Source organism: Mus pahari, chromosome 11 (genome assembly GCF_900095145.1).
Source record: "Mus pahari chromosome 11, PAHARI_EIJ_v1.1, whole genome shotgun sequence".
NCBI lineage: Eukaryota > Metazoa > Chordata > Mammalia > Rodentia > Muridae > Mus > Mus pahari.
This window is the reverse complement of record NC_034600.1, coordinates 45,045,350-45,064,944: the sequence shown is the minus strand read 5'-3', so window position 1 is coordinate 45,064,944 and position 19,595 is coordinate 45,045,350. Positions and strand designations below refer to the sequence as shown.

General features: G+C 40.3%; 1 protein-coding gene across 1 annotated transcript in view; it reads left to right on the top strand.

Annotated features, from left to right (window-relative positions):
• The window catches only part of Itga2 (integrin subunit alpha 2), a 97,026-nt gene that overhangs the window by 47,492 nt on the left and 29,939 nt on the right, over window positions 1-19,595 (top strand). The window contains exons 5-15 of the mRNA XM_021208571.1: window positions 2,944-3,058; window positions 3,375-3,502; window positions 6,220-6,368; window positions 8,380-8,530; window positions 8,765-8,930; window positions 10,559-10,635; window positions 13,037-13,175; window positions 14,879-15,024; window positions 15,863-16,006; window positions 18,210-18,413; window positions 19,145-19,281. Coding sequence (XP_021064230.1) covers window positions 2,944-3,058; window positions 3,375-3,502; window positions 6,220-6,368; window positions 8,380-8,530; window positions 8,765-8,930; window positions 10,559-10,635; window positions 13,037-13,175; window positions 14,879-15,024; window positions 15,863-16,006; window positions 18,210-18,413; window positions 19,145-19,281 — 1,556 coding nt within the window. The remainder of the gene's footprint in view (window positions 1-2,943; window positions 3,059-3,374; window positions 3,503-6,219; window positions 6,369-8,379; window positions 8,531-8,764; window positions 8,931-10,558; window positions 10,636-13,036; window positions 13,176-14,878; window positions 15,025-15,862; window positions 16,007-18,209; window positions 18,414-19,144; window positions 19,282-19,595) is intronic.

The following is a 19,595-nucleotide window of genomic DNA, read 5'->3' as shown; positions in this document are numbered from 1 at the left end:
CTGTCTCTCATGTCATACATCTGCGGGTCCTCTCACTTATTTCCTAATGTGTTATGAAAGGAAATTTTCTAAAGGAAAGAATTTCTGAGCTTAGATTTAATATAGGAAATTGTTTAAAATATTTGGCCATATAAACTGAAAAAAAAAAAGACCCACATACCAAGCTCCCAAATTAGAATATCAGTAAAAAAACAAATCATATTTGAAATTTCCTCTGGCACATATAAGAATAGTCTAGTTCAGAGGTTCTCAAACTGTGGGTCGTGACCCCTTAAAGGTTGAACGACCCTTTTCACAGGGGTCACATATCAGATATCCTGCATATCAGATATTTACATTGTAATTTATAACAGCAGCAAAATTACAGTTTTAGCAACAAAAACAGTTTTATGGTTGGGAGGAACTGTATTAAAGGGTCACAGTATTAGAAAGATTTGACAGCTCTGAAAAAAAAAAAACAACATTGTCTTCAAACGCCTGGATTTTAAAAAATGTAGCCAATATCATTTCCATTTAGAATAACAGATATGTACATTCTTACAACCTAATTAGCACTAAGTAAATGAAATACTGGTTATCATGTTTGTCCTATCAGGGCGTAAATGACTATGGAAAGCTGTCTCTGTGCTTAGTTATGTATACTTGGCAATCTTTATAATAGGGTTGATTTCATGGTTTTTGTTTATTTTTGCAGCTGCCGAGGTCAGCAGAATATCTTGAGAATTATGGACTATAGCTGCACTTTAATTTTTTTTTAATCTTAATTCTAGATGTAAAAAAGAATCTATAAGAGAACTAGTAGTCCTTGGAAGGGAACTGAGAGGAGAGATCAAACTTTCTTTAAACAGCCAAAAGGTCAGAGTCTTGAGCTCCTCTTAAGAATTATGTGGAAAAGACTGGCGCTCATCACATATTTCTGGACCTTCTTAAGTTCTGGGCTTAAAGCAAGAATGTTTTGGCATTAGCAACTGGCGTATTGTAACTTCAGCTTCTAAATGCTCTTTTCCAGTTCGTATGAAAAACAACCTCAATTCTCTAACACTTGATGAGCTATTTTCTGTGGTGATAAGACAACTGAGGGTGCAGACATGGGCATCAAAGATTGTTATCGTGAGTGTGTGTGTGTGTGTGTGTGTGTGTGTGTGTGTGTACATGTACTAGCCAGAAGCAACAATGACTTTTTCCTGATTGGCAAAACGTTCTGGTTTTATGGGAGGAAAAGCATGCTTGCTCACTGATCACAAAATATGAGCACAGCTGCTAGGAGTAAGTCACTAACAGTTAAAACGGGTCACACAAATCCCTTTTGTTTTTTTCTAATGACTTCCACACGTCTCTATTCAATTTTAATAACCAGTCTGCCCATAAGTTCAATGCTCTATGATCACTCTTTTAAGTCATGTGAAATTCTTCAGGTAACTTATAGCATCCTTAGACTTGACCTACTCTCTCTCTCTCTCTCTCTCTCTCTCTCTCCCCATCCCCTCTCCTCCCCCTCCCCCTCCCTCTCCCTCTCCCTCTCTCTCCCTCTTTTCATCTAGAAAACTTAACATTAGAGAGTCTAATGTCTCCTATGTGCTTGAGTCCTGACTGAACCAGAGATCTCATTTATCAGAGGGTTGCCGAGGGGAGAATTGGTGCCGTCTTTCTGGTGAAGTTAAGAGTTAGAATAGGTACACTTTGAGCAAAGACGTAAATACCAGCCACCTTTGCTAGCTTAATAAATAGAAAGTAGAAATAAGGAAGCTCAAAGTGAAGAAACAAACCTCACTGGTGGTGTTTAGTGTGTTAATAAGCTTTATAAGCACAGGGTTTTACTCAAAGTTTGCCTTTAGAATCTCAGGGGGAAATGGTTTTAAAACACAGGGTGAGCGGGGACACATTGGTCCACCCCTGAATGCAAGAAGTGTGTTCTTTGTTTACCATGCTGTCTGTACACGGCTCAGGTAGGCTTGAGGGTCCCATTCGTCCTTAGAGGTTGCTAGGGTTTAGGTTCCTGTTAAAAAGGAAGGGACAAGAGGAAACTTGATGCTCAGAGAAGCGTGGTGATGTGTGAGCACAGCACTTGATCTTCTCCTGACTTCTGAGTGTTTTATGGTTACGATCTTTGAACATTGATAATCACAACAAGCTTATAAGCAAAAATGGCACGATCACCTTCATTTTATAAATGAGCCATGTGAGACCCACACATCTAAGAGACAAATGCCTACTCTGTGTTCACTTTCCTTGGGAGGCTTTTCTAGACGTAGTTTGGTGAGGGACCCCATGGTCTCTCTGTCCGTTGACAGTTACCCTCAATGGTCCTGTCACGTGGGAGCACAACTGATGCCCTCTCCTGTCCTCTCATTCCCAGAGGATGCTCCTTCAAAAACATTTTTAGAAGTTTTCGAGAGGAGAGTTTTTTTGTTGTTTCTGTTGTTTCGACCACAAGAACATGTATGTCTACGCACCAGGTGCATGCCAGTGGCCATAGAATCCCAAAGAAGGTGTCAAGGGTCCAAGACTGGATTTATATAGACAGTTGTGAGCTACAACGTGGGGAATGGGAATTGAAGCTAGGTCCTCTAGAAAGACAGCCAGCACTCTTAACCACTGAGCCATCTCTCCAGTCATTCAAATGCATTTTTGACTCGTTAGTTTTAACAGTTGGCAAATCAGGTGCTAGAGAGATGTCTAATCAGTGAAGATCACTGGCTGCCCCTCCAGAGGACCTGGGCCCAATTTCCAGCACCCAGCATTGTCTTCAGGCCTCCAAGGGCACTGGGCACAAAAGTAATACACAAAAATGTATACAGGTCAAACGCACACACAAATACACACACATACACACACACTTATGTATTTGGCGAATCTTAGGAAAGAATGGTGTCTTAATTCCATAAAAGTTGAGGTAGAAAGTTACATTGCCTGTGTGTATATTATTTTCTTCTTTCTTTGAAGACCTGTGGTCCTCTCTGGGCACATCAGTGTGGAAATCAGTATTATGCAACTGGGATCTGTTCTGATGTTAGTCCAGACTTTCAGTCCTTGACCAGCTTTTCACCTGCAGTTCAGGGTAAGTCATGAATGTCAATGCATGGTCTGAGCAATGTCTTATAGTCAAAGAGGGAGGGGTTACAGTCAAAGGGGGAGGAGTTACAGTCAAAGGGGAGGGGTTCAGTCAAAGGGGAGGAGTTACAGTCAAAGGGGGAGGAGTTACAGTCAAAGGGAGAGGGGTTAGAGTCAAAGGGGGAGGAGTTACAGTCAAAGGGAGAGGGGTTAGAGTCAAAGGGGGAGTTGCACCCAACCTCTCTGTGAGTCTGAAGTTTATGTGATTGTGATGTTTGACTTATCTTTGGAAAAATGTGTTTTTTCATTTCTTCCTGCACCAGCTTGCCCTTCCCTCGTAGATGTTGTAGTTGTATGTGATGAATCAAACAGTATTTATCCCTGGGAAGCAGTAAAGAATTTTTTGGTAAAGTTTGTGCAAGGCCTGGATATAGGACCTAAAAAGACACAGGTAAGGACATAAAAAAACAAACAAACAAACAAACAAGCTCCCTGCGTGCTTTTGGAGAAAATAATGTTAGATATGAAGTTTTAAATTTTCATTAGTCAAAATATTCATATTAAATGAATTTAATGGTAACCTGGAAAATTAATTGAAATATATATTTCTAAGGTCAGTATTCTACCTATATGACTTTGTTCAATGTTGTTAATTTTATAGTTTTATTTTTGACAGAGGCATCAAAAATAGTGTATAGCATTTAAGTCTCTTTCAAAAGCTGATTTTTAAAAAATTTTAACCTATGAGGTAATTAATAATACATTTTAAGGGAATAGAGAGATGGTTTGGAGGTAAAGAATACATCCTACTCTCACAGAGGAATCAGGTTTAGTTCCCCCCAGCCTACAGTTCCAGCTCCAGGATGTACAAAGTTCTTTGTCCTCCACAGACACCTGTGCATATATGGTACACATAAACTCACAAACATGTGCACATATACACATAAGTAAAAAATAATAATTTTTAAATTAGACTCATATTTTTTTCTTTATACCTATTTTGACCAATAGTGAATTCTTCTTGTTTACATCTTTCTGGTAAAAGAATTATGTGAATTATGTGAAATTTAACAATAATCCAGTAAACATAATTCTAACATTAGTTTTTAGTCTTTAATTTATAATCTAGACTAATTTGCTTTGTATTTTAACATAGGAGCAAGTATTTTCAATAATTGGAAACTGTTTTCTATGTTTTCAGAAGTCTCTAATTGGATGCTATTATATCTTCTGGATGTATGGACCTAAAACTCAGGCATAAAAGTTTCATAATTCCCCAAGACTAAGTAGTACACGCTTTAAAAAAAAAACAGCTACTCACTAGATAAAGGCAGGAGCATTTCTGGAGCCCAAGATTCTGAAACTGGCCTGGACAACAGAGCGAAACCCTAGAAGGAAGGAGAGCATAGGGGAGGGAAGGAGAGAAAACAGAGAGGGGTAATTCCTAGATATTTTGAGTTGTTTTTTCTTCACTATCATCATCATCATCATCATCATCATCATCATCACCATCATCATCACCACCATCACCACCACCACCACCACCACCACCACCACCTCCACCACCATCACCATCCTCTTCTCTTTTTCCGGTGTCTGACTGGATCTACTACTCGCAGGTCCTTCTGGCCGGAGCAGCAGCATCCCCAGAGAGCAGTTCACTGATTTCCCAGCATGCATTCCTAGGTGGCATCTGATAGGCCGACACCTCACACCTAGCAACAGCTATTGCAATCGTTTTCCTTATTCTTTGAAACTATCTGTAGTGAAAATTCATTTTTCTGGTTCCCTTTAAGGTATTATTTTTTTAAATGGCATTGCTTTTCTAGGCCAGGGGAGTGACCAAACTGCTTTTGGAGACCATGGAAATTTCACTAGTTTTACTAGAAACTTCTAGTTATGAAGACTACATGTCACACTGGTTTCTGGAGAACAACGCTTTTAAATCTCCTGAAGTAGAAAGCTTTCACGCTGTCTATTTCTTCTGCTTATGAGTCAGTTATCACACCTGTCACAGCTGATTTAACTGTCTCCAGGTTTCATGACTTTTCTCAGATTCATCTTCCTGCCACCCTCTATTGTCCCCTTGCCTAGAGGAAGCTGAGTTGTCTCTCCACTTAAGCCCATAGGTAATAAACACCTTATCTCTAAACCCTCCTCTCCTGACACCCAGGCCTCAGCTGCAAGTCCTGGGGATCACATGAGGCTGACATCGTCAGTTTTGAATTGGTTGCACATCTTCTCTTAAAGAAAGATGCACAGGATGATCAACCATGTTTCTCATGTCTCCCCAGGGGCTGTCATACCACCTCCCAGGCAATGCTACAAACTGGACTCAACAATCAAGGGCTGTCCTTCCACGCCCTGATATCCTTACCTCAGAGACTCTTGTGTCTGTTAGAAATCCCCTTACCCCTCATCCCTATTCCCTGGTTACACATCACCTGAGCTGGGAGAATACTTTCAATGCTCAGGAACAGGCTGATTGATAGAAATATGTACGTTTCTTAAGCTAAAGGATTAGACTATGCTCCTCCCCCAGACATCTTGCTCAGAAGTTTATCTTTCTGTTAGCTCTCTCATGTAAGTTTCTTTCTGATGGTGTATCCTCTAAAGGTCAGAAGTTCCTTGCCCCATATGTGCATCCAACACCCTTGCTCCGACAATGCTCATACCCACCGTAGGGGAACTCCAACAGTCATCAATCAAATAGAGTACACTGCTTAGGGGTGTGTGAGGTTCTCTTCAATTCAACTCTGAATCTGTTACATAACTACTCTCAGCTAATGAGATGCTAGTCTCCATCTCCAATTACTTATAGCTGTTTTCAAGGAACTACCCATGGATAGTGGGAGAGCTTATTTATTTGTATCTGTTTTAATATTTGAGTTAGAAACCCGAGCCTAATATTCATTTGCATTAAATACACCAAGGAAGTGCTTTAACCGAAAGTGTAAACTGTGTCTTGCTTGGTAGTCATGCTCCTGTCACACACTCACGGCCTTGAACAAAGATCATTCCACAGAAAGAAGAATAATTGTCAAGCACAGAATTGAAATGAGTTCCTTTAAGCTATTGGCCCACATCGAAACTCACCTTGAATTCTTATTGGTTAAATATGAGATTTTTATAAGCTAATAACAGTAATAAACTTCTGCTCTTTTCCAGGTGGCGTTAATTCAGTATGCCAATGATCCAAGAGTTATATTTAACTTGAACGATTTCGAAAACAAAGAGGATATGGTTCAGGCCACATCTGACACGCGCCAATATGGTGGGGACCTCACAAACACCTTCGGAGCTATCAAATTTGCAAGGTAAGTTTTGCGGCTATTGGGTAAAAACTTTGACAATGTGGAAGGACAAAAAGAAAGAGAAGAAAATGGAAAAGGCAAAAGAAGAGTGACAGGGTGGAGACAAGCCTGAGCGTTCTGATGTGCTCACCTTGACAGGGCCCAGAGGACATCAAGTTACACATCACAGTCATGGAGCGGCCAGACATATGGAATGGTTTTATATGATTTTTTTCATGAATTGCACAATTTTGCAAAGGCCTTAGATTAAAATACTATAAATGAAGCAATCTACCACTGTTCTTATTAACGTCAAACAAATTAACCTAATATAGTATTTTATACACACTAATGAAGCTCATTGGATAATATGCATATAAACCTGAATGTTGAAATTATCTATCACGTCTGCTGCAACCCACGTGGAGTGTGACCTTCACAGCTGCATGGCTTCCACCCCTTTCTTACCTCAGTTTCTCCTTTTCAAATCTGTAAGCTTTAACAGACACTTTACTAAATGTTCGCCTGTCTTTTACTGTTTTTTAAAGATGAGAACAAATGTGCCTGCCCTCACATCTGATCCCAGTCTTGTCCATCTCCTGGTTTTATTCCTTCAAACACCATTAAAACAAGTTGCCTACATCTTCTTGCCTCTTCTTCCTTGATCGTGTAGCTCTGCCACTGAGTGAACATGGTGTCTCCATCAGCTATTCTAGCACTTCACCCTTGAGCCCCACTGTCCTGAGCTCCTCTGAACATTTGATAAGGACAGTCAGACACACTGCTATGAACTCGGTCTTCACTGAATATCACAGACTTCTGAGGTCCCCACCAATGTTTTGTCAACAGCTCTGGCCTCTTCGCTGGCTCCATCTTCTGGTTTTTCTTCACCGAACAAAGCCCTCTCTGCTCTCCTCCACTGTCTGCTCCCTTAGGAATAATGTCCCTACCCTTGCTGTGAGTGCCAGCCCTGTGTGGGCTGCCCATTGCTTTATATCATCTCTTAACTCTCTTCCAAAAGTCATCAGTCAACTCTCACTGAAGCCGGGCCTCTCTATTGGGCAAGTACCATCTTATTTAGCACATTCAGTAAGTCCGGAACCAGCCCCGTTCCCTTCCCACGCTGCTTATGATGCTGGTGTCTGTTCACCCAGTCATCAGGTGAACAAAACCCTCATTGTCATCTTCCCTCTTCCCACTCCCTCATAGATACATATTTGGCCCATCATCATACTTGCCATGTCTGTCTCGCCATTCCCTGTCTTATCTGACCCTTCATTTTCTCTGTGTTCTGAAGCAGAAGCTTCCATTGACTGGTAAGTTTTGCTTCATATGTCTCAAAAGAAACTGTCCATAAGAGAAGGTGTGACTGGCTTCATCCTTCCTGTCTCTATCTCTTTGGGGGCTGGACCATGTCATAAACTGAAGGCCATAGACATGAGTCACTTGTCATTAAGTGGAGAGCCATTTCCAGTCCAGTAAACCAGACTGAGGAAAGAATAGTATCAAAATAACCTTGGAGGACGCCTGCCTTCAGTAGAGAATGTAGCTGGGGCCTATCCCCAAGGGAAAAAAATTGGGGTCCTGGCAAGTGTTCCAAAATAGGGCATGGTCACTGTTTATTTAGGTGTGGATTGTCTGGCTTTTAGTACTTTTTTAAAGGCCTGGATTTTTCCTTTATCACTGTAATTTCCAAATGAACAAGAATTGGAATTCACCCAAATTCTAACCAGCACAACCCAGAATACACAGACACACAAACACAGACAGACACACACACGCATGCATACACAACACATACACACCATGAAATTACTGTTAAACACGAATGATAATTTATATTTCTCCGAGGAAGCTACAGATAGAGGAATGCTCTTAAATGGGCCACTGGCATTGACACAGAAGAATACTGAAATAAAAAAGAAAACATCATTCATGCTTGATGTGCTTAAAGATGCTAATTTCCCACTTTTATTTCAAAGCAGGGCTCTATCTGTTAGCTTCTGTTAATCAGGAGTAATTGTATCAATTGCAGAGACTTTGCTTATTTACGGACGTCTGGCGGGCGCCCAGGTGCTACAAAAGTCATGGTAGTTGTGACTGATGGCGAGTCCCATGATGGGTCGAAGCTGAAAACTGTGATCCAGCAATGCAATAATGACGGAATACTGAGGTTTGGCATAGCAGTAAGTGACTTCTGTTTGGATTTGTGGCGGTTGACGGGTACACATCCCTACATGCTGACACTTTCCAGGTCTGCAGTTTGTACTGTCTCTCCGCTTCTTGCTGATTTTCAGTCAGGCCAACTAAGTAAATGGCTGTGTTCATGTTTGCAAGAAAGTTTATGATTGAAATGAACAGATGGGGAAATTTACTCAGACTAAGCATGACCTTTGCCCCCTGCTCTCTCTTTTCTCAAGGTTCTTGGCTATTTAAACAGAAATGCTCTTGATACTAAAAATTTAATCAAAGAAATTAAAGCAATTGCTAGTACTCCAACAGAGAGATACTTTTTCAATGTGGCTGACGAAGCGGCTCTTCTGGAGAAAGCTGGAACTCTAGGGGAGCAAATATTCAGCATTGAAGGTAAGAAGGCAGAACTTTCTTTCAAATGCCAGTTTTTGGAGAATTTGTAATTTCGTATAATTTGTCGCATGGGTATGAATTCATAGACCATGCAGAAAAACCAGCTCAGGTATGTCACCAAGAAAGATAGACAAAGCACGCGACTACATAGCTTAAAAGAGAAAATATGAGGGATTAGCAAGCAGGAGAAAACTAGGAATCCAACCGCTTTTGTGTTTTGCCCAAAAGATGAGACATCAGTACGGTTTAATTTTCCAGAACTCTCTGAGGTGCAGAGGAGCTCACACATGGTTGATAGGATGATAATTTTTTTTTTACAGTTTTTGAGAGAACATAGCATTGTTTTTTTCTTTATAAATTACGTAACAGAAATTCTCACATTTGTTTATAAGAACTGTCTATACCTTTAAAGTGGTGAAAATACACTGATGGTATCCAGCAGTTCAACTGGAGGAAAGGTTTTCCTTATTGCGTCTCTCGTGGTGCACTTCCCTAGCTTTGGAACACCCTCCGGGCAGAGCTGTCCTCCAAGCAGACACTAAGGACTGAAGAGCTGGAACACTCTTCACGGTTGGATAAAAAATAAAATAAAAATAAAACAAAAATAAAATAAAAATAAAATAAAAATAAAGGAACAGGAGATCCAGTTCTGCTTCCCGGTGCTTAACCCAAGTAAATCGGCAATAAAGCTGGTGTCTAGTTGTTCACCTACATATCAGACACTGTCCTAGAAGCTGGGTTGTGTAGTCCAGCCTCGATCTTCTGGGGATGCCATAGAAAATTCCTATCCTGCTGCAAATGTAATTGCTCGAGTGTAGTGTTTCTGAGTTATTCAGATCATCACCAAAAAGTAAAGCCTCCTGCAAGAACTGGAAACTGCTAAGGCATCTGTACTAGAAAATTCGCTTCAAGTCCATGAGTGAGAGTAGTTCCAATGTGATGTAGGGATTCCTTGAAATTATCTTGGACAGTTTGTTTTGCTGAAGACTTTCAAGGAGCGTAACACTCTTTCTCCCCTGAAATTGTCTGCAGACAGCCTGTGTGAACTATATCTTCTAAGGAAGAGTGTATGTCACAGTGGTACGGTTTGCTATTGTAGTACAGTGTCTATGTAGGAATTTGGCTTGCTTTTTATGAGCATTATTGAAACCATTCTGACCATGCTGAAAATAACATCCCTATCAATAAAACTCTGTGGTGTTAGTCAGCGACAGATATTTACGTATAGTTAAAGCAACTTTCCAGCCTCTTTACCCTGGAGTCCTGGTGTCCGATGGCTAGCACAGGTTCCCTTCTGTCCCGTCTACGGTGCAAAGTAATTGCATGCTCTTCCATTGCATCTGAAGTATTTGTTCATTAGCAGCACCAATATTTAAAGGCAAAATCCAAATTGTTTCTTGGCCAGTACTGATGAATTTTAAAAAATGGTCTCATCTCAATTTCCACCTTAACCAATCCTCTCATTTTGCTGAGGCTAATTTGCTATCAGGAACAGCATAAATACTGCATTAAATTACATACACATGGGTGTATGTATGTGTATGTTGGAGGGAAGGTTTGTCAATGTGTCCGTATTTGAAATTCTGATTGCTGACAATAATATCGTTTTTGAAAATGGTCCTCTACAGGCACTGTTCAAGGAGGAGACAACTTCCAGATGGAAATGGCACAAGTCGGGTTCAGTGCAGATTACGCTCCTCAAAATGTGTGTACCTCAGATAAGTTGAAGCCAATACTATCACTTGCCAGAATACACATAGACAACAGCTTAGACATAAAGAAGGAAAAGCAGATATCACCTGAGCCCGGACACTAAGTTTAAAAATTTTTTTTTCTTTTCCTATGTAACAGAAAGATATCATTTACAGTAAAGACTTTGATTGAGTTCCCAAGGACAAAACGCTACACTAATTCCAGGCACTATCTGTATAAAAGTTTCATGGCAGTCAATTAACTACCTGACTTTAGACATCCTTTGCATCCCTGACAGAGTCGCAGACTACATTTTCATCGCATACTGTTCACCGCAGAGACAGAAACTTGTTGAAAATGAGGTAGTCATGAAACCTGAAGGGTGTCTGTGGTCCCCAGTCTGCCTAGCTCAGGGGATCAGTTCATCCGGTGTTCTCAGGACAACCTCTAGGTCTGGACTCTAACTCTTCCCCAGGACATGGGAGAATGCAAGACCAAAGAAGACCAGATTCTGTGAAATATTTAGGGATTAATTTTAAATCAGAGGAGGCAGTATGCACAGCGAAGGATCAGGAAGTGTCTGGCCTCTGTATAGAGCAGGGGTTCTTACCTTTCCTGACACTGTGACCCTCTAACAGGTCCTCGTGTTGTGGTGATCCCCTAGTCATCAGCTTATTTTTGTTGCTACTTTGTAACTGTGATTCTGTTATTGTTATGAATTGTAATATAAATGCCTTATCTTCAGGCTCTCCGATATAGGACCCCTACGAAGGAGTCAGTCAACCCCCAAAGGGGTCTCGACCCACAGGTTGAGAACCATTAGTCTAGACTAAAAGATGCTAACGTTACCCATTCAACAACCCTTAGAGATGTTGACAAAAGTTAAAAAAACATTTCCCATAGGAAAAGATAAAAATACAATATTACAGAAATATTGTTACACAATTCTGTGAGCTTACTGCCATCCCCTGGAGGTCACTCCTATATACTCAGCTTAAAGTCTGTGCTTACGTTAATTACACCGTTCTCAAATTTTTAATATTTTTTTCCACAGAATGGGATTTTTTTCCTGTTTGTTGTTTTAATCCCACATCATATCCTTGTTTCCTTATATATAAGGGGAAAAAAAACTTAACAATAACATCTTTCATTCTGACCAAGCCTGTGTGCCTAAGGACTTGAAGCCTTTGATATTTAGATTGAGTTTGATCCAATGCACAAGATCATGCACAGCTTGGGCCTCCCCATCCATCCCTGAATTAGGCTGACTTTCCACCCTCTATGTCAACTGTCACAGCTACAGGTCAGTTTTGTAGCTGTGCTATGATTTAATACATGGGATAAAGGGATATAGATGCCAGAATGTTTGAAAGGAACAGGGAAAAAAAGAACAATGAACTGTAGGGCTAAAGCAATACTTCAGAAGCTAAAAGAGCTTGTTATAAGAGAGTCTGAGTTCAGATCCCAGCACCCACAGTGTGGAAAGGGATACATGGTTGCCCAAGTACCTGTAACCCTAGCACTGTGGAGAGTGTAGCCACAGGAAGATCACTAGAGTTTTCTGGCTGCCGTCTTCGCTTCAGTTTCAGTGAGAGACCCCCCCATATCAAGGAAATGAGGCAGAGAGTGTCCCAGCAGAGCACCTGATGTCCTCCTCTGGTCTCTGTATGCGCGAGCCTGCACATCCAAGCATAAAACACACCACAAATATTTGAGGAAGAGAGTTGAAAATACAGCCGGTCAGAAGAAGGTCTCCCGAGACATGCTAGGAAAGAGCTGCCCTCCCTCACTCCTCTGGGGTCAGCACTGTCTGTTGCTTTAGTGTGCCTCATATTCATCCCGAGCCTGTCCTAAAAATATGTGGGAGGAGACGCTGTCATCTGATACATCTGTAAGTTCTGAAAGGTTCAGCACTTGCAAATGCTTGCCTTTGAATTGAAGGTGACTATGCATTCATCCTATACCATGGTATATTGTAAAGATTTCTGCATAGTCAATTATAGTTTCCAAGAAAGCATAGCTCAAGTGTCACCCAGCCTTCCTAGTGCTGAGACCCTTTAATACCATTCTCGTGTGGTGGTGATGGCCCCACCATAAAATTATTTTCATTGCTGCTTCATAATGGTAACTTTGCTACTGTTACAAATTGTAGTTTAAATATCTGATATGCAGAATGATCTCAGGGGACCCCTGTGAAAGAGTCGTTGGACCCTGAAAGGGGTCATGACCCCCAGGTTGAGAACGGATGCCACAGCTCACGGCAAGCTTGAAAATCAAAACAATTCCAAGATATATATCTAATTTATTATGCAAGTTTCCTTAAATTTTGTTAGTTTCTTTCAGTGTTTGACTCACCTGAATTCCTTTGCCTTAAAGGTGATTTGTCTTAATCTTCATTTCTTCAATCTTTGCAGGATATTCTGATGCTGGGTGCCGTGGGGGCTTTTGACTGGAGTGGGACTCTTGTCCAGGAGACATCTCAGGAGCACGTGATCTTTCCTAAACAAGCCTTTGACCAGGTTCTGCAGGATAGAAATCACAGTTCGTTTTTAGGTGAGGCACAGCAATAGTTGGCTCAGAAAACACAGGGTTTGGTTGGTTGGTTTTTGTTTTGCTTTTGTTTTTGTTTTCCTCTCTTTGAACTCTCAGTTCAGTTCAGCTCAGACAGTGAACTTTCCTCTCTCATTAATGTGATTTTGATCCAGTAGTTACCTCTTGGCCAGTCAGCCTTCAGTCCATAAGTAAGGAAAGCTGAGCCTTACACACAAATCTCTTTTAGATGCCTGTTAAGCTCATGTGACCTCTGTGTTATTTAACACTAATATTTCTAAAACACACAAGTCTGTGCAGGCAGATATCCCTGGAACACAGTTGGGTCTCCAAAACAGTAGTTGTTCCTAAAACATAATACACTGAGTGGTATCCACATATTGTTTTGGAATTTTGGGGGTGTTCGTTATTGTTGGTATTCTTATGATGAGCAACCAGTGATGTTCAGTACCAGCTGTAGATTACTTATATTCTATCTACACAAATCCTTTCAAAATCATTTCAGAGCCAGTGACCTTAATAATGTTTATTAACTTCAACAACATAGCAAATGACAAGTCCAGAATTCAAACCCAGACCTCTAACTTCAGGGCCTGTATTCTTTCCATTAAATAGCAACACCATTTAATTTCATTCACTGATTCATTAAACTAAAGGACAGTATCTTTGTTTTGTTTCCTGTTGCTATAAAGAGATATAGAGACAAAGGCAAAAGGAGAAAGGGTTTATTTGGCTCACAATTCTGGGTCACAGTCCATCACTGTCTTAGTCAGGGTTTCTATTCCTGCACAAACGTCATGACCAAGAAGCAAGTTGGGGAGGAAAGGGTTTATTTGGCTTACATTTCCATACTGCTGTTGATCACCAAAGGATTCAGGACTGGAACTCAAGCAGGTCAGAAAGCAGGAGCTGATGCAGAGGCCATGGAGGGATGTTCTTTACTGGCTTGCTTCCCCTGGCTTGCTCAGCCTGCTCTCTTATAGAATCCAAGACTACCAGCCCAGAGATGGTCCCACCCACAAGGGGCCTCTCCCCCTTGATCACTAATTGAGAAAATGCCCCACAGCTGGATCTCATGGGGGCATTTCCCCATCTAAAGCTCCTTTCTCGGTGATAATTCCAGCTGTGTCAAGTTGAAACAAAACTATCCAGTACAATCACCATGGGAAAATCAAGGCACCAGGAACTTGAAGCAGCTATTCACATAATATACACAGTCAGAAGCTGAGAGAAGTGATTTAATGGATGCGTGCTTGCTCTTAGCTCACTTCCTCTACTCTTACTCAGTCCAGGATCCCCTGCCTAAGGAATGATGCCACCCACAGCGGGCTTCCCATCCCAATTACTCAATTAATGTACTCAACCTAATTCCTCATAGATATATCCATGAACACACCTAATCTAAACAACCCCTCACTGAGACCCTCTTTCCAAGTAATAATAGATTATGTCAAGTTAACCATTAAAACGAACAATTGGCAAGACTTGTAAGTAAGTAGCTAAAGAGAGTAACCCAGAACCAAGGGGCAGCTTTATAAGTCCTGTCTATGCTACCCAGAACTATAAACAAAACGGCAGAAAAATTCATTTCAGGAGCATGAGTACTCATAACATCTAACATCAAGACTTCTGAGCATCGCTGCTACCTTTGAAAGTTCTCTCTGACTGAGACGGTGATGTCCTATCTAGAGCTGCTTCTCTCCTAGGTTACTCTGTGGCTGCGATTTCTACAGAAAACGGTGTCCATTTTGTTGCCGGTGCTCCTCGAGCAAATTATACCGGCCAGATAGTGCTGTACAGCGTTAACAAGCAAGGCAATGTGACCGTGATTCAGTCTCACAGAGGGGACCAGGTAACTATCATTACCAAGCAAGTGAAATGAATTTTATGGATAACCAGGGCAATTGACGTAGAAACGCATTTACTGAGTGGCTCCAATGTGTTTGAGTAAGTCATCTCAATTTACTCATATCTGTGTCAAACCCTAATGGCAGAAGGGTCACTGGGATTAAGTCTGACCCTGCCATTGCCATTGATTTTCTAGGGGTAAGGAGACCACAAACTAACATTCATATCATACTTTTCCCTTCTTTTTAGTAGTATAAAAAATGGGTGTCTATGTTGAGAGGAAAAACAATGACAGTGTTACAGAGGAAATCGCTTACTAATTTTTAAATCCTTAATACATGTTACACCAACACTCCCTGAACATTGCAGAATGGGTTGGTATTCAGAGCCTCAGCCCTTCTAATTGACTTCCTCCCTACCAGTTCTCCTATCTTTTCTATGCAGCAACATCACCTGTGCTGGACCATGACACTGGCATTAGTTATCCATACTTCTCTCCACCTAGAAAACTCCTTTTGTCCTTAAGATGCTATTCAAACTTGTCTTTAAGATGCTATACTTCCCTCCCTGAGCCTTCCACCTGCTCCCTACACTCTGATAAAGTGTCTGTTACAACATTTTGTTTTGTTTTGCTTTGTTTTGTTTCCCATGGTAACATGTCTACTTTTTGTCCTTAGCTGGCCTGCTCCCTCTTGTCTCTCTCTAAATCACAACTCACATAGCTATCAAGGGTTCCTCTCGCGAGCTCTGGCTCACTGGCATCAGAAATACCCAGAGTTGTGTGGGCTAGAATACATATGTGACTATGTAACTCCTTAGATTAATTTGCTTTGCTCCTCTAGATTGGCTCCTATTTTGGGAGTGTGCTGTGTTCAGTTGATGTGGATAAGGACACCATTACAGACGTGCTCTTGGTAGGTGCTCCCACATACATGAATGACCTCAAGAAAGAAGAAGGAAAAGTCTACCTATTTACAATCACAAAGGTAAAAATAAACATTAAGAAAACAGCTTAGTGGGCTGGTGAGATGGCTCAGTGGGTAACAGCACCCGACTGCTGCTCTTCCGAAGGTCCAGAGTTCAAATCCCAGCAAACACATGGTGGCTCACAACCATCCGTAACGAGATCTGACACGCTCTTCTGGAGTGTCTGAAGACAGCTACAGTGTACTTACATATAATAAATAAATAAATCTTTAAAAAAAAGAAAAGAAAAGAAAACAGCTTAGTACTTTAAGTACTGATAAATAAGTTGACTCTAGTACTGTTAAATAAATTAACCTGAAATTTGAAAGACACTTATTTTCATTCATAGTATATCATTTTTTAAATGTATTAAGAGGCGTGGAGTTTAATATTATATCCCATTTTCCATGAGAAGTCTTTGGCTATGTGTTCCTATGCAAATAAATCCAGTATAAGCACAAATAATGTATGGACTCATGTACATACAAATATTAGTTATTTCCTAAGCATATCATTTCACACACCGTGACATGATAATAGTCAATGGGCATTCTGACCTCCTCATTTCACAGTAAAAATCATCATTGCAGCAACTCCCACAACCCCCCCGATGACCTAGAGTGCTTTCTACATTAGTTTGTCAGAAAATTCCAGCTGTTTGTGTCACATTTAAGTGCACGTCCAACTCATGGAATGTCAGATCCTTGCCATAAAACTGAGCTCACTGAAAAAGACAAGGCATGGTTTTTCCAATATGTAGACGAAACTCTGCCTTCATTTCCTTAGGACTCTGGAGCTCCATGAGGACAGGAGGAAAAGCTAATGAAAGTCAGTGGTTGCCATGGAAACCCAGACAGGTGTAGGGGAAGAGAAGTCAGTTCAGGCAAAGTTCTATCTAGTTGTCAGGGTGTTTTATATGCTAGATGCTTACTATATGCTAATGTAAAAACTGACCATCTAACACAAGTTGTTAAATTAATTGCAATTTTACATAAACAATGTGTAAGCACATGCAGATAGAATTATATAGTCACTTCTTTTTTAATTTATTTATTATTATTTTCTTTATTTACATTTCAAATGCTATCCCAAAAGTTCCCTATACCCCACCCCCGCCCCTGCTCCCCTACCCATCCACTCCCACTACTTGGCCCTGGCCTTCTCCTGTGCTGGGTCATCATCAGCCACCAAACCCAGATACTAATATAGTTCCTTCTTAAGAGTTTTTTATCTCTAGTTTCTTTTGAATTTCTTGTTTGCAGACTATTCTGAACTATCATTAATTGTTGATGAACATAGCTGTTTAAAATTTGATTGTTTTATTTTCTTCTCTGTGTGACTGTTTTGCCAGCGTGATTATATATTTACCACATTTTGTATGACCAAGGAGATCAGAAGAGGGTGTTGGATCCCTAGAACTGGAGGTAATGGTTGTGAGCTACCATGTGGGTGCTTAGAAATGAACCCAGGTCCACTGCAAGAACAATAAGTTCTCTTAACCACAGAGCCAACTCTCCAGCCCCAGTAACATTCTCTCTTAATGCTTTCTCTAATACAGTAAAAAAGTTTAATCTTCATAAAATTACTATAAACTAGAAAGAATCAACACTGACCTAGTTTCCTGGTTGAGACACTTTGCTTTCTTGCAAAGCCATTAAATATTTTCATACTAGAACACAAACTCGGAAGGAAAAGCTGTGTTTTATAAGGAAATGTCTTTTCCCTTGCAGAGGATCATTTAGTGTTTCCTGTTATGGAATGCTAGTGACTTCTTTTTCCAACTCTTACCCCAATATAATTATTATGTCACTGTGCAGCAGTTTTTAAGTAAGATATAGATTATCAAGTTTCATTGAGTTTTGTATCTACCCTAATTTCATCCATGTTATTAGACTCCTACCAGAAAACTTTTAAGTCAAAGATTTGGAAAGAGATGATGATCCTCATACTGAGAGAAAGTGGAGGTAGGGTTGGACACTTTGTGTAGGTTTTTTCAGATAATAAAAAGAATTATTATCTCCTTTCATCTTGGTTTGGAAGTAGATATCTCATGACCTTAACTAATAAAAGCTTTATTTATAACTCTTGTTACACATGGGGAATCATCAATACTAAGATTAAAACCCTATCCACATTTTGAAATCTTGTCTGGATACAGCTGCTTTGAATTTTAATGATACACATTGAGAGTTTTGCTGTAACGGTCCCTCTCCCCTTTGCCAGGGCATCTTGAATCAGCACCAGTTTCTTGAAGGGCCTGAAGGCACTGGAAATGCTCGGTTTGGTTCAGCAATTGCAGCCCTTTCAGACATCAATATGGATGGCTTTAATGATGTGATTGTTGGTTCACCTGTAGAGAATGAGAACTCTGGAGCTGTGTACATTTACAACGGTCACCAGGGTACCATTCGCACCAAGTACTCCCAGGTATCCCATGAACAATGTGATGATGTATTGTGTACATAAATGCTGAAGCTAGACAGTGTCATCCAATTGATGCCTCTTACATCCACCTTCTTTCCATCAAAAAAAAAAAAAACTTAGTGAAGCCTTATGATATGTCAAACACGGTTCTAGTGAATGCTGATAATGCTATACAGAACAAGACAGACACAATTTCTTTTGTTGACCTTATATTCCAATAGAGGACATATGAAGAAAGAAATAAATTGCAGTGGTCAAGAATCAAACCTAAGAACATAAATTTGACTAGGGTTAAATTTCATGGATGAAGGGTATCCGATGGCTGAAGAATGACTGAAGATGTCTTACTATTAGGCAATTTTGTGTTCATTCTGAGAAAAGCTAGCTAGGGCAAGAATCAAGACCTGAACTTATCACAGCTCATTCTAGCTAGGGCAAGAATCAAGACCTGAACTTATCACAGCTCATTCCTTGCCCATGGACTTTTCACCATTCTGATATGCTTTGTGAGTATGAACTAAAGACCCATGCTATTTCCTTGATGAAGGAATCATTAAAAAAAACAGTAATAATAATACAGAGATTAGATAAAGTATGGTAGAAGAAAAGGATGGAGTTTCCTGGACCAAACAACCTGGAAAATGACCACAAGGAATGTAAGGGGCAAGATAAAGGCTATTGTTCTGTGGTTCCGCTGTGTCTACTACAACTCCACATTAATTTCGCTCTTTCAGAAAATCCTTGGGTCCGATGGAGCCTTTAGGAGCCATCTCCAGTTCTTTGGAAGGTCCCTGGATGGCTTTGGAGATTTAAATGGGGATTCCATCACTGATGTATCCATTGGTGCTTTGGGGCAAGTGGTTCAACTCTGGTGAGTCAGTAAGTGTAAGACTCAGACTAGTTAACCAAAAAGGCTTGCTTTATTGTGTAATGTGTATCATGCCCAATGTCTTCTATAAGGCTGTAGGAAATGTACTTATTACGGTTTGCATAAAGAAAGGGATATTCATGGTTTTCATAGATAGATAGATAGATAGATAGATAGATAGATAGATAGATGATAGATAGATAGAAAGATGATAGATAGATAGATAGATAGATAGATAGATAGATAGATAGATAGATAGATAGATAGATATTGATAAGCATGGGGTTTTTTTTTTGGTTTTTTGGTTTTTTTGTTTT